Genomic DNA, 14,189 nt, shown 5'->3' with positions numbered 1-14,189 from the left:
TGTTTTAGAGATACCATTTAGAAGACAGGGGCGGTTGTTTTCTCATAACCACGATTTGGGCATAGGCGTTGGTATGTGGCTGAAAGCATGCAGGGCAAAAGAAGTAAACCAGGTGCGCTGGATATGAGTGTTCTATAAAGCATCCTAACAAGCCCCTGAAGAATGACATAGAACGACATAACGCTCAGATTAACCATGACGCATGTTGTTGCCGCCAAAAAGTAGTTTGAATTGGTTTAACTGATGCCCTTAGGGGGTGCTCTTTTCACTTATTCGAACAGTTGGATGTTGCTGTCCTTCCCGACTGGCTGCTGGATGGTACTCTGAAATACACCAGTCAAGAAACCAAAATCGCTTCCCATTAGTACGGTGCTTGTGTCCCAGAATAGTCGTACTGTAACGACCCGCCATACGTCAGATTCTGGTAGCCCATCTGCTGTCGTGCGCCGGCCACGCCCGTTTTGAGAAAACCGCTATCGTCCGTGCGGCTTGTCTGTGCAGTATGGCTACCGCCGCTTGCAGAGGGTGTCTGGCGTGGACGAGTCCTGTTCGCCGCATCACCGGTTGGTGCAGATCCGCCAGCATTTGAAGACGACGCTCCTCCTTCCTCTTTAGGTCCGAAGTAGAGGTAATCCGCCGGGCTAGGCTCGCCCTCCCTCTTGCTGGTCGGCGTCTGGTAGCTATTGGCGCGCGGCCGCGAAGCTACCAAGGCGGCAGTGTCTTGGGGTTTCCGCTTGCCCATCACATCGCTATTTAGCCGGGGCCTTGGTGCAATGCCTGACCGACGGGCGTCGGATGGCTTGCGTTTCCCCGTTGTCGTGGGTTCTGCTAAGCTCTCGTCTGAAAAGGAGATGGCGGGGATTTCAGATGGTGGTGACGATGACCCAGATGATGATGCTGATGGCTCCGGAGTGCAGTTTCCTTCTTTGCTTGTGGTGTCTTCACCCTGTGCTGTGTTCGAGCCCCGGCGCTCACGGGTCCGTCCTAGCTTCTTCTCGAGTGTCTTTCTGAGGCCCATTCTGTATGTGTGTAGAGTACTTAAGTAGGTATGTAGTTTCAGAATTTAATTGAGTACGATACTGGAAACTGAGAAGCGCTGCATTTTATCGTCAGGGGACTACCTCCGGAGATGAGATTCGAGAGTGGCTTTGTTCACTAAGAACAGGGCAGTGCTGTGGAAGTAGTGAGTTCACCACCGTCTTGGCAGGAACTGACCCAAAGACCATCATCATCACTTCTAGTCTTACCGGTATCGAGGATGTAAAGAGAAGGTATGGACTGGGCCTACACCAAGATGACACCAATGGACAATGGATTAGGTAGTAAAGTTGAAACAGGGAGTCCCAAGAACATGTGAACTTTGAATTGCAGTAGGGATGTACCATCATGAGTGAGGCCCCACTGGCCCGGGGAGGTGGATGTGAATGGAAATGCTGGCGCTCTCATTGGTCAATCCCGGAAAAACCGCTCGCCGAACTCCATGACGAGCACAACAGCTAGTTAGCCGGTAGAACTACACCCAATCGTCGCCACAGAGGAAGCGAGCATTCCCCCAGACATCAAAGGCCAATTGCCATTCAACCATCGCAAATGGCGGCATTTCGCAGGATCGCCAGTTGCGGCGCCAGGCGCCTGCAGCTCGCAATGCCCTCCAGGCCGATGTCCGTCTCTTCCGTACGACCCTTTTCCCACTCCGTCCTCCGCCGCGCCAGCGAGGCTTCCACCGACCGCACCACCATCCAGCCCGTCAGCAACGACTGGTCCGACCCCTACGGCGTCAAGCACGTCGAGGGTACCGATGGCCGCACCTACCAGAAGTCCAGCGAGGGTACCGTCGAGGAGCGCAAGATCCGCCACTACACCGTCAACTTCGGTCCCCAGCATCCCGCCGCCCACGGTGTCTTGCGGCTCATCCTCGAATTGAGCGGAGAGGAGATTGTCCGAGCCGACCCCCACGTCGGACTGCTTCACCGAGGTACCGAGAAGTTGATCGAGTACAAGACCTATCTACAGGCCCTGCCCTACTTCGACCGTCTCGACTACGTCTCCATGATGACCAACGAACAGTGCTTCTCGCTGGCTGTCGAGAAGCTGCTCAACGTCGAAATCCCCGAGCGAGCCAAGTTCATCCGCACCCTGTTTGGCGAGATCACCCGAGTTCTGAACCACCTCATGTCCGTCCTCTCGCACGCCATGGATGTCGGTGCCCTCACGCCGTTCTTGTGGGGGTTCGAGGAGAGAGAGAAGCTTATGGTAAGGAGAAAACGATGTTGCATTTGCTATGGACGTGAATGAGAACTATCAAGTAAAATGCAGACGCCATATGTGCCAAGAAATACAATTGCTAGGAGAGCATCGCGCTGATCACCACTCTTCCTTCCAGGAATTCTACGAGCGTGTCTCGGGAGCTCGCCTCCACGCCGCCTACGTCCGACCTGGTGGTGTCCACCAGGATATCCCCGTGGGTCTCCTGGACGACATCTACCAATGGGCCACCCAATTCGGTGACCGAATCGACGAGACCGAGGAGATGTTGACGGACAACAGAATCTGGATCAACCGTCTGCAGGGTGTTGGTGTTGTTACCGCCGCTGAGGCTCTGAACCTTTCCTTCACCGGTGTCATGCTTCGAGGCTCTGGTGTCCCTTGGGATATCCGAAAGAGCCAGCCCTACGATGCGTACGATCAAGTAGAGTTCGATGTTCCGGTGGGTGTCAACGGTGACTGCTACGACCGATATCTGTGCCGTATGGAAGAGTTCCGCCAGTCCCTGCGAATCATTCATCAGTGCCTGAACAAGATGCCTGCCGGTCCCGTCCGAGTCGAGGACTACAAGGTTTCGCCGCCACCTCGTGCCGCCATGAAGGAGAACATGGAGGCTCTCATTCACCACTTCTTGCTTTACACCAAGGGTTACTCTGTCCCGCCAGGTGAGACTTACTCAGCAATCGAGGCCCCGAAGGGTGAGATGGGTGTCTATGTCGTGAGTGACGGAAGCGAGCGTCCTTACCGATGCCACATTCGCGCGCCTGGTTTCGCCCATCTGGGTGGTTTTGATCACGTCTCAAGAGGCCATCTCTTGGCCGACGCTGTTGCCGTAATCGGAACGATGGATCTAGTGTTTGGTAAGTAATCGACTCAAGCAGAACAAAGGGGAAAAATTCATACTAACACCATTCACAGGCGAGGTCGATCGGTAGAGACAGGGGAGTTGATAGTACAGCAAAAAGCTGAGACTCGTGATACGAGTCAAGACGAAGGGGAAAGCTGCGGACCAAACCACCTTCATGTGTACCATAGGCCATAGGAGAATCCATGGCATTGGCATAGAGGCGTCTTTCCGCCCCGTATATAGTACAAAGGTCCTTCAGAGTTTTTTCTTTTTTTGACGAAATTTTCTGCCTACAGCGTTAGCCCCTGGTTTTAATGTGCGGATGTTTGGTATCTTACCTGAGGTTTCCTGTTCTCTCTATCATGACTAATCATGATGCTTCCGGCAGCAGTTCAGGGGTAGTCGGTTGGGTTTGAGCGAGGGAGACGACGCGCTCAAGTACGACCATCCAGAGAGCGAGACCTGCGGGGCCGGGGCCGGGCGAGGTGGCAGACGTCCCAGCGCGGCGAGTGGCTGTACTCGGGACCGCCCTCGGGGCCGGCGCCCAGGGGGAGGGCGACGATGGGGTAGGTCGAGGGGTCGTCGGCGTCGAAGTGCTGGTAGTAGAGGGTGTTGGGCAGGTGGTCGGCCGCCGCGACGGGGGCCGCCAGCCGCGACCGGATCGGGGCCTGCGCGGGCGTCTGGGCCAGGACCCGGGCCGCCTCGTCGACGCTGCGGAAGCCGAAATCCTCGGGTCGGTTTCGCGACTCGACGGCCCAGGAGCGGGCCGGGTCCGGCGAGGCTTCGATCACGCGCCAGTGGGCGATGTCCATCGGGCGAAGGGCTTGCTCGGGCGGGTAGGAATAGAGAATGGGGGAGCGAGGGGTTGCTGTGATGGGCGTTGCAGGCGGGGTCTGGGCCGGGGTGGTGTAGCTGCAGTTGTAGGCGCAAGTGTTGTAGTCGTCCTGGGCTGCCATATAAGAAGAGGAGTTGTTCATGGGCATACTGTCGAAGTTGCCGGTATCAGGGCCGAATGGAGGTGCGGTCGCGAAGTCGGTGGTGTTGTCGTAGACTGCTGCTGTGTTCAGAGTCGTAAAGTCTGGGCTAAAGCCCATGCTGCCGTAACCAGTATCGCCGCTACTGCTCATCGTCATCTGCGGCGAAGGAGACGAGAAGTGGAAGAACAGCCCCTCCGTGCCCTCGACATCTTGAATAGTAGTAGTCGTTGGGATAATGGCAGTGGAACCGCCACCAGAATCGGAGGAGTTGCCGCCGCAGCCGCCCGGCTCGCTGAAGCCGAGAGCCTCCATGCCCGCTGTCATATGGTCCAGGTAGCTGATGCTGGACCCCTGCGAGTCGGCACGCCCGAAGTAGTACTCGGCCTCTGTCACCTCGTAGGGCTGGTACCGCTCAAACCGAACATGGCAGCTGCAGGCCCCGGTCCGGTGCCGCTCGGCGTGGTCCGGGATCCACTCGGCGGCGAACTGGCTTGCGAGACGCACGTTGACCTGCTGCCCCTGCTGTTGCTGCTGCAGCGGCGGGCCGTCGCTCGCGCTGTGAATTCCGTCCGTCGTCGATGATGACTCCAACGACGGCAACTGGAATGTCTCGACGACCTCGTCATCGCTGCTTAGTGTAGCGAGGCGCGGGAGGAGGGTCGTTGTCGCATCATGATGCGTGGCCATCATGGCATGGCGGCCGAGCTCAGGGTTGTTGTTCTTATAATGTTGCTTGCGGATCCAGCCTTTGCCTTTGCCCTTGCCCTTCTGCTTCACAGGCTTGTGGGTTTTCTTCTTGCCATTGCCTCTACCGGGGCGTGATGGCCCGCCTACGGAGGGTCGATCTACAAAAGCAGTGGCAGTGGCTGAGCCTACATTGTCTTCATAGCTGGTAGCTGCAGTGCCATCACCCGATTCTAACTTCTTACTTATGGCCTCACCTATCCGATCCGAGATACCTCGCAGAGTCGTCTGGCCAGTGTATTGATCGGCTTCTCTGTTGGAGTCGGCCCCCATAGTCCGAGGGTGCAAGAGCGACGGGAACTTGGTCGGGCAGCCACATGTGCCTCGCTTATGCATCCACTGGTGCTCGAACATGACGATATCGACCCATCTCGAGTGTATGACGCGGCTGCAGGCCGGGCACATGTCACCAACCATGGTGGGCCGGTGGCTCGGGTCCTTGCAGACTGGGTTGCTGAGCGCGTGGGTGGTCATGGGGCACAAGCGAAGCACCGGTACGGAGCTGTGCCCGCACGAGTAACCTACGTACTCAATGATGCACATCTTGTTGAGGTATCGATGTATATCTTCTTGTGTTCTCGGGTGAGATTCTATTGGTCGGGAAATTAAGGTTGGGCAAGACTTTGGTTGGTTGGCTGGTTGTATAGGGAGTTGACGACAGTGTATACCGAATAATAGCGGAGATGTCTTTCCCGATTGGGCGCGAAATCCGGGGTAACTGTAGATCTAGAATTATGCTTATTAGTCCCATTCGACTACGAGGTTAGATATTGTTCATAGAGATCAGACATGAAAAGGAACATTGCACATCTTGTCTTCAAGCTTCCCTCTGGTTTCAAGGTAGTCGCGATTTGCATATACCGAGTGTAAGAAAGCAGGATCGATGTGCATCGAGTGTAAGAAGCAGGAACGATATCTACCGAGTGCAAGGAAACAGGAACGGTATGAACTAAATGTAAAGAAGCAGGAGCGACATGTGGTAAGTATGAAGGAGCAGGAACGGTATAACGCGGTGACGGTATACCGTTACCGCTTTATACCGCCTCAACCAGGTACCACCGTGACGGGATGAGACCGTGACGGGATAAGACAACTATTCTTCGAGCGAGAATGGAAACCAAAAAATACTCAACATAAAGGATGGTACTCACGGGAAGTTTGTTCTTGGCAACGCCTTTCAGATGTCGGGTTCCAGAAGCTACCACTTGAAGTCCAATGCTTTGAACTTCGAAGTGGTCGAAGTTGAGAAAATTGCTCGAAGCGGCTGGAGCAGCAGGTGATGACAGCCTTGAATCGATGCTACTGTGAAAAGCTGAGTGAATCTCAAGACAGTTGGCCAGGTCGGTTGGGTCTCGAGCAGCCAGTGAAGGCCAAGCCAGAGAAAGAGGAGAGGAGCGTGTCGCGACGGGGGAGTTTCCAGTTATTCAGACGGAAGAACAACGAGATGAGATGTAGTTGCGACGAAGGCGACAGTGCTAATGCTCAGACGGAAGAACTGACGAGGGGAGAAGTAGTCGCGATGAAGTCGAAGTAGCCAGTGTTCGGACGAACAAGGAACAAAAGGCAAGGCAGTCGCGATGAAGACGACGACGGTGTTAGCGATCGCGGTGAATGAAAACAAGAAACAAGGGAGGATGCGACGGAATAGAGATAAGTTGCGATGAAAACACCGGTGTCAGTGTTTGGACGGAATAGAGAGGGAATCGCGATGAGCACGTCGCTGCCAGTTCTTAGGTGATGTTGACTCTTTATCTCATGAAGGGAAAAAGGTGAGGGTTGAGCCTGAATGCCGTATTGAATATAGACAGGGCAAGATTGTATACCGTTGACGCAGGGGCGACAGTGAATCTGCACACCGCGTTACGAAGAGCCGGCGTTGAGTCTGCAGGCCATCAAGAGAAGGAGGCAGTTGCGATGGGAAAGGGCTACCCCAGCTCCAACGAGCAGTGGCTTGGATGGCGTCGAAAATAGAGGCGAGTGATGGCGACCATGCTCCGGCCAGCATTCCGACGAAACAAGCTTGTATACCGTTCAGGGAGCACACGGGGTTTTCCCTCTGTAACTGGCCTATCCTTTCACCTACGACACTCGTATGATGCAGCCGTTACCAGAGAGAGAATACTTGCTTGGTCAAGAAGCAGGAAATGAATATTGGCAACCCGGCACGAGGGAGTAACTACATACTTGGACATGAGAACCGACGCGTCAAGGGACGGCTTCACAACTACGAATGAGTCACAAAAGGAAAGCACGGAAATGTTCCTCGTGATGCCCCCCTCCTTATTGTACTCGTTGCGCGGCAACGCGGTTGGTCATTGCCAGACTGCTTGGGCGTGAAGAGACTTCAGCTTTATTACTGTAAAGAGTTTTTCGAGACCACAAGATGCTCACCACAGTTATTAGCCTTCAAAACATGCAATTTTGATGACTATGCGACGCCCTGGTTAAGTATCACAAAGGCCTCATCTGATGTAGATTGGTGTCGAAATGAAAGGAAAAGAGAAAAGGGAGTACATTGACTGCGAAATGCCACTTCACGCTATTTGACTACGATCACGGGGAGCTAACAGTGGATCGCTCGTTTCACTGGGTAGAGATGTGAACTCCTGGAGGCAGATGTCCAGCCAAGAAAGTTATTGTCCAAGTCAAAGGGTCATGGAGACACAGATGACCATCAGGGGAAGAAAGACAGGCCAGAATAGAGGCGAGGGAACGAAGGCACAGCGACATTTGATAAAGTATCTTGGTTACTCTAGCTTAATCTAGATCGGAAACAGTGCCGTAGCCAGAACGGTGTTAGATACCTTCAAGAGAAGATTAGACAATATGAGGTTGCCGTAGGATGCTACTTTCTCTTCAGCTTTGTCAATCTCACCAAAAGCCTGACTGACGTACGACAGCTTAAAGATGGGAAGGACTCTCGCACAGAACGGGGAATTTTACAAGAACGTCTTTGACTGAAGAGGACGCAGTCGAATTATCCAAAAAGCAGAAAAGTACTATCGAGGGCAGATGTTGTTCAGCGCGCTTGCTCTATTGAAATCAACAAGTATCTTTTCTCTGTCTCCAAGATCCCTCAAACATACTCTAGTAGTGAAGGAACGAAACAAGCAAAAGACATGCTAAACACCGCCGCCGCCCATAAGATCCAATCCCGTCTTAACCTCCTCGCCAGCTACCACAGCCTCCACGCCAGCCGCCCCTGTAATCATCTCACTCGTCAGATCGCCACCCTCCTTGACCTGGACCCCGGCCTCCATAAGCGCCGTGATCGCCTTCTGGCATACCGCGACCAGGGACGCCTCGTCCTCAGCCCGGCGCTGAAGCGGATCTGGTTGGGGCTCAACCCGTAGGAGGCGTGGTACTCCGGATCGGCACGGCCCAGGACCATGGCGTTGTACGGCATCGCGAGCGTCATGTGCGCACCGAGATGGGGCCCCTGGTGGAAGGCAAGGTTGTCGTAGAACGCCATGGTCTGCTCGGCCGTCTCGAACTCGACCGAGAACAGGCAGCCGTACCCCGGCTCCGGGAAGTCGGGCGTCGACTTGCGGAGAAACGGCTGCAGGTTCGCGACGCTCGAGGCGTAGGGCGGGTAGAGCACCTTGGTCAGAGGCACTTTGGGGTCCTCGGCCTGCGTCTGGAGGTAGGCGGCCATGGCGGCGGCGTTGCGGTTGAGGATGATGGAGCGGGGGAGGTAGTCGTCGCTGTTCTTGAAGAGGTGGCTCGCGTCGGCCGCGAATAGCTCGTTGCGGAAAGCCTCGGTGAAGCGGGGCTTGAGGTCTCTGTAGCTGGAGGCAGCCGGGTTCAGGGCCACGGAGCCGGCCATGACATCGGCGTAGCCCGAAAAGGACTTGGTGAGGGAGGTGATGATGGCATCGGCGACTGGGAGGACATCGACGTTACAAAAGCTAGCCACGGTCTCGTCGACCACTATGTAGAAGCCATGTTTCTCAGCCTGCACGCTTGGTATTAGCATGGCCCCATCGCCAGTCTCCTAGTAGTCGTTCTGGGCGGCAGGGGTTACTTACAAGTTTCCGTAGCCTAACCAAATCTACGCTCACTAAAATAGGGTTGGAAGGAAACTCCGTGAACACATAGCTGCACTTCCCACCTCCCTCTAGGTACTCCTCAAACTCGTTCAAGTCATTGTCGTCGCAGTGACCGTAGTGCTTCATGCTCACCGGCTCTTCTTCGAAATAATGCCAGGTGCTGTGGAAGACGGCTCCGAAGACGACGACCGGGAATGGCCGCACCCTTGATCGCAATTTCGTGAAAGCGGACGATGGCGGCCATGCCCGTCTGATAGAGGTAGACGTCTTCGGGTTCGACGGGCTGCTTTGGATCTTCCACACAAGCGCGCATCAAGAGCCCAGAGATACGCTTGCGAAGAAGTTCATGGCTTTCCACTTCTGGCAGGTACGTCGGGGTTGGGACGCCCAGTTCGTTTTGGAACTCCCCTAGGTACACCAAAGTATCGGCTTGAGGGAGCAGGTGCTCAGCTAAACGTGTGCTGAAGATCAAGCCTGCATGTTGCCACATAAAGATGGCGCCCATCTACAGCACCCGGGGGTTTCAGTAAATCAAAAAGACAGAGGGTATGGTCTTTAGGTCGCAGTGGCGATGGCGAAGAAATCCAGCGGTAGGGAAGCCAGGTGCATAAGTACATACCATCTTGGACATGGGGAACTCGACCGCATAGAGCCTCAGGCCAGCGATCTCGACCACGTGGTACTTCATGTCCTCTTCCTTGAGCCTCTTATCCTTCCTCCATCTACAAGACCGGAGATCAGACAATGGATGGATGCATTGCATATAAATTAAGAGTTACGATCAAATACAAGACGAAGAAAAGACTGAGAGTCGCTTACTCTGAGACGGCATGTTCCCGATTCGAGGCCCAGACATCGGGGGTGAGGAAAGCGACTAGAGCATGGCCTTCCTTCAGCCCGATCCTCCTGGATGTCTCGGCGGTGAGCTAGGGAGGAAGAGGAGGCATTGTCAGTGGCTTGCCTTGGCGGGTTGGGGAGGACGTGGTTGATACCTGGGCGGCGGGACCAAAGGGGGAAGAAGCGAGGATAGATGGATTTCAGCTGGTTAATGATGGTCAGATCGCCGTCACGGAACCTGAGGGCTGTCGTCCAGCCGGGGGCGTGCATGGTGACGGTATGCGGGCCCTCGGGCGGGAGCGAGTGCCCGAACGGGGTGTTGATGACTGCTGCTGCGGCCATTGTTGAGAGGGGTTTTTTTTTTTGGATTGCCTCGGTATTCAAGGGCAAATACAGCAATTTCACCGACAGATTTTACTATGCAATCACTATGCAACCAAAGGACCAGACTTTTCTCTATTTCTGTTGTCGAACAGTCAAGTCGATTCGTTCGAGTATGCCAAAAGGGAGGAGGAAGAGGAAGAGGAGGGACCCGGGTCAGGGACGGCAGGACCTAATAAACAAGTAGTCGTTGGATGATCCCCACACATGCTTAACTTATATGTAAGGCCAACCAACTAACAAGCACACGCCATACGACTCAAGATCTGATCCAACCTTAAGTAGATGATGACTAGCCAGCCCCAACAACATTTCATCCAGAGCGTCACAGTTCCGATTATCTGGTTAATCTACTGACTGGAACAACTCCCAACTCTCCGAGACATGGCCCAAGACATCTAGAGCGGCCCGTCCGCAACCCCTCCCTTGCGTCGTCCCCGCCTTCATAAAGTCCCTACTTACTCAGCCTGTCAGCATGTTAGCTTGCGGCGTGGACTCTTAGCACAACACAACATCCTTGGGGAAACCTATCTAGGGGCAGAGGGCCCCTGCCTTCCTGCCGCACTCGTATAGCGGTCATTCCCTATGCCAAAACTGGAGCGAGAAGGGTTCAAAACAGAGCGCTTCGATTAATATACAGCCTAAAGCAGATGTCGCTATATACAGGGTTTTCAATAACTGCTGCGGAGGTAGTGTACAACAAGAAGTATCCGAGTGGTCAACAGACGCTCAGCCCCTTATTCTGTAACAAATGCTCCCTAGTCCAATCTCATGGCTGTTTAAAATAACGATACAAGCAGGCAGCCTCGAAACCGCTTACCACATCTCTCTTTCCCTGCCCTCAAATACAAAGTTCAAACCCACGGCAATGAACAAGGACACGCAGAGAACACTCGGCCCCCACTTGTCGTAAAACTTGGCCGCCTTTCGCTCTCGGATGGCACCACTTCTATACAGATAGATGGCCACAGAGTAGCAAAGAGCGAGAATGGCAAGGAGCGTGAAGACGCCAGCCACGATGAAGGAAACGAGGCTAGGCTTCGTGCCGAAGTTCAGCAACGTGACGGCGATGGTGCCGATATAAATCGAAAATTCAAGCTAGCCCGTCTTGTTAGTCTCGTCCTGCCCGGGGATCATCAGAAACTTGTGTGTACTTACCCATCCGAGGAATGTTCTCTCCGCGGCGAAATACACCTTGGGCTCTACTCTGACTGGCACGTAGATCTTCTTTCCCTTTGGTGCTTTCAGCTTCTTCGTCGATACAACTTGGTCACCAAAGAACATCTGTTGGCGGTTGCTGACCGGCACCGTGGTTCCTTGAGGGTGCGGGACAATAGTCTTGAGTACTGTCCAGGTGCCGTGGCCTACAGCTCTTGCATACTTCTTTCCAAGAGCCGAGTAGTACGTCCAGCCGCCAACTCTCCTCGACTCCTCAAGAGCATCATCTAGATCCGAGTCCTCGTCTTCTGAATCGTACAGGGAATAGTCCGCATCTGCAGTTGCGTGGCCTACCGTCTGATCCTCGAGATCAGCAACAGCAACAGCGACAGCCTGGTCTCTCGTGCTTGGCTCTCCATCTGCTTGATCGCCGGGTGCGCCGTTGTGCCCAGCTTCCTCGTCATCTGAATCATAATCATCATCGTCGGCATCTGATGTTGTACCGCTGGCAGAGGAATGATTAGGCCGGCGGATGCCAAAATCCTTGCTAGCTGGTTTGCGGATGTCAACGTCCATCTGAGGCATCCAGTAAGGCAAGAGCTTGATACGATCGGGGAACAAGGATGCGCATCCATGAATGAACTTGGAGAACTTGGGTACAGCCTCCACGAGGTGGCTCGCAATCAATTCCCGCACCCATTCCGGAGGTTCTTGTCCGTGCTGCGTCTGCAGCTTCACTTCCAGGACAGCGTAAGGGAACCTGACAATATCCTTGGCTGGAAGTTGAGAGAAGGGATAATCAATGCCAATGTCCGTTCGCCTCCAGTTTTTGCCGGATCGAGCCACACCGTCCAGATTATCTTCTCGGACCATTGAAAGCTCCGTGTCCAATGAGATACGCACTCGGGCGTCAGCCGGGAGCTGGAAGGCAGTCCGGTTATAGAACGATCTGCAGACTGGCTTATATCCTTTTTTCAGAACAGAGTATTGCACCTCCTGTGCCAAACGCTCTTCTTCGGCGATCTGCTTCTCCGGCTTCTTGCCCTCTTTACGGGCCTTCTCGAACAGAGCAGCCGGTAGAAGGTCTCCTCGCAGATACGAGTTCGCGTTCTTCTCCTTCACATTAAAACGGGCTTTGACGGACTGCTCTCCGGTCCAGTCTTCACGATGCGTCTTTCTTTCCACGAAGATCTGGTCGTTCTGCATACCGCCATACCATCGCAGTCGAATGGCCTCAGCGCCTTCGGTCTTCTTCAGTCGACCTTCGTAGAGATCCCATTTCTCTGGGTTGTCGTAGTAAATAGAAGTGATGGCTGAGTCGGCCTGCTCAAACTCTTTCTTGGCGTTGAAAACAAGAACCGGAAGATGCTTCAAGATGATAAGCTTCAACTCAGTGACATTATCCGGATGGACCCAATATTTGGTCGTCTGGCGAACGAAACTGGCCTGACTGCCGCCGGCAGCACTGTCGCCCTTAACGGGATTGCCTCTGGTGCGAACGTTGTCGTACATCTTCGAGAGCTTGACAACATCGCGATCGTAGTCCTCGCGGTAGAAGGGCTTTGACTTGAGCCTCGTATCCCACACAGGCTTGAGGTACCATCCAGTCATTTTCTAGATAGATGGAGTTGTTAGCCAGAGCTCGGTAATCCCACGAAGACAGGGAAGCGGTAGACTCACATCGTGCTTCTTAATGATCTTATAGAATGCTGTGTAGTTGATCTGTACGAACTTGGCGAGATCGTGAACATCGGCAATGATGTCGCTGATAAACTCCTCCCGCGCGACGAACTCTTCCTCGGCAGGACCTTGCTCATTCGGACCGCGATCGTGCATTCTCTTGACCAGGCTGTCGACCTCCTTCTCTTCCCACATTATACGGCGCTGAATCTCGGAGGTCTTGACCTGGGTTTTGTTGTAGACTTTCTCGAGCTCCTCATCGAGTCTCTGGAGAAACCTTGCCTCGTCATTCTCCGTCCACTCCTGCTTCGGTGCTTTCTGCTTTTTCTTGGATGGCTCCGAGGGGCCGGCGGCGGAGTCGTCTTCTATCGGGGCGCCGGACGCCTTCTTAAGTTGTTCTTTCAAATCATCGTAATTGACGTAGTACCATTGGTATTCCGAGATGACACTCGTGCGAAGCTGTTCTCCGAACTTCATGACGACAAGGCCTGGCTTGGCGCGCCAATTAGGATGGAGACCGTGGCGGGTAGAGATCCAAGATTTCTTCTGGGTTTGGAGGTCTTCTATAATCAGCATGGGAGATCATACATGTAGGTAGTAAGTAGGAAGAGACATTTGTGGCAGATGTAGCAACTGGGCCGACATGGATCGGCAGTACAGTAGAAGGAGGAAAGAAAACCCAACAACGAATGACGAAGGTAGGTGGCTCCCGACTTGCAAAAACACATTGGCTGGCTTAGCAACCGACTAACAAGAAGTGTCCGCGCTCAGATATGGGCCCAGGGCGAGCCTTGATAGAATGGGACAGAGGCAAACTCGTGTAGGCGTATGTGGGCTATACTTACTATAGCTGTCTCTTGTCTGAGGCTTGGAAAACAACCTGATTGGAAAGCTCAACGGGATAGCCCACGAGCGTGCGCGAATATCCAAGATGTTCCCCCCTTTCGTTCTCTGAATCTCACACTGGCAACGGCAAAGGCGAAGAGGGCTTTAGCAGTTACGAGATGGAAAAGATTCCACGATGGGTTGGACAGCAAATAGGCAAGGAAGCCGAGTGAGGTGCATCAACAAAAGACAAGCTTCTGTCTGCGCGCGGCCGTGGTAGTCCAGCAGCAACCATCGAGTTTTCCCCACTGTGACGGAGCTCTCTGCTTGGGTCGTTGCAGGGCTTCCAGAGCCATTGGCCAATTCAAGCCGTCTGTTGCAGCACGTGTCTGCCAGTGAACCCCCACTAATCCACCGGGGAGTGAC

At 54.0% G+C, this 14,189-nt stretch overlaps 5 protein-coding genes across 5 annotated transcripts; 1 reads left to right on the top strand and 4 right to left on the bottom strand.

Annotated features, from left to right (window-relative positions):
- Positions 1-361: 361 nt before the first annotated feature.
- PG994_011393 (uncharacterized protein) lies at positions 362-1,018 on the bottom strand (the record flags this gene model as incomplete). The annotated part of the gene is made up of 1 exon (XM_066862802.1): positions 362-1,018. The coding sequence occupies one exon, from the start codon at positions 1,016-1,018 to the stop codon at positions 362-364; it is 657 nt and encodes a 218-aa protein (XP_066711912.1).
- Positions 1,019-1,590: 572 nt separating this feature from the next.
- Positions 1,591-3,133, top strand: PG994_011392 (NADH-ubiquinone oxidoreductase 49 kDa subunit; the record flags this gene model as incomplete). The annotated part of the gene is made up of 2 exons (XM_066862801.1): positions 1,591-2,253; positions 2,384-3,133. The coding sequence occupies 2 exons, from the start codon at positions 1,591-1,593 to the stop codon at positions 3,131-3,133; spliced, it is 1,413 nt and encodes a 470-aa protein (XP_066711911.1).
- A 413-nt stretch (positions 3,134-3,546) lies between these two features.
- On the bottom strand, positions 3,547-5,376 carry PG994_011391 (uncharacterized protein; the record flags this gene model as incomplete). The annotated part of the gene is made up of 1 exon (XM_066862800.1): positions 3,547-5,376. One exon carries the CDS (start codon positions 5,374-5,376, stop codon positions 3,547-3,549), a length of 1,830 nt encoding a protein of 609 aa, XP_066711910.1.
- A 2,579-nt stretch (positions 5,377-7,955) lies between these two features.
- PG994_011390 (uncharacterized protein) lies at positions 7,956-10,061 on the bottom strand (the record flags this gene model as incomplete). The annotated part of the gene is given in 6 exon segments (XM_066862799.1): positions 7,956-8,197; positions 8,212-8,788; positions 8,862-9,055; positions 9,066-9,387; positions 9,502-9,594; positions 9,702-10,061. 6 exon segments carry the CDS (start codon positions 10,059-10,061, stop codon positions 7,956-7,958), a joined length of 1,788 nt encoding a protein of 595 aa, XP_066711909.1.
- Positions 10,062-10,916: 855 nt separating this feature from the next.
- On the bottom strand, positions 10,917-13,415 carry PG994_011389 (VTC domain-containing protein; the record flags this gene model as incomplete). Its single annotated transcript, XM_066862798.1, has 3 exons — positions 10,917-11,198; positions 11,259-12,872; positions 12,939-13,415. 3 exons carry the CDS (start codon positions 13,413-13,415, stop codon positions 10,917-10,919), a joined length of 2,373 nt encoding a protein of 790 aa, XP_066711908.1.
- Positions 13,416-14,189: the final 774 nt, after the last annotated feature.

This window comes from Apiospora phragmitis, assembly GCF_038363925.1.
Source record: "Apiospora phragmitis strain CBS 135458 chromosome Unknown utg000010l:1.0-9815664.0:1.0-9183399.0, whole genome shotgun sequence".
Classification (NCBI taxonomy): domain Eukaryota; kingdom Fungi; phylum Ascomycota; class Sordariomycetes; order Amphisphaeriales; family Apiosporaceae; genus Apiospora; species Apiospora phragmitis.
The sequence above is the reverse complement of the archived record's forward strand: the minus strand, read 5'-3'. Positions and strand labels throughout refer to the sequence as shown.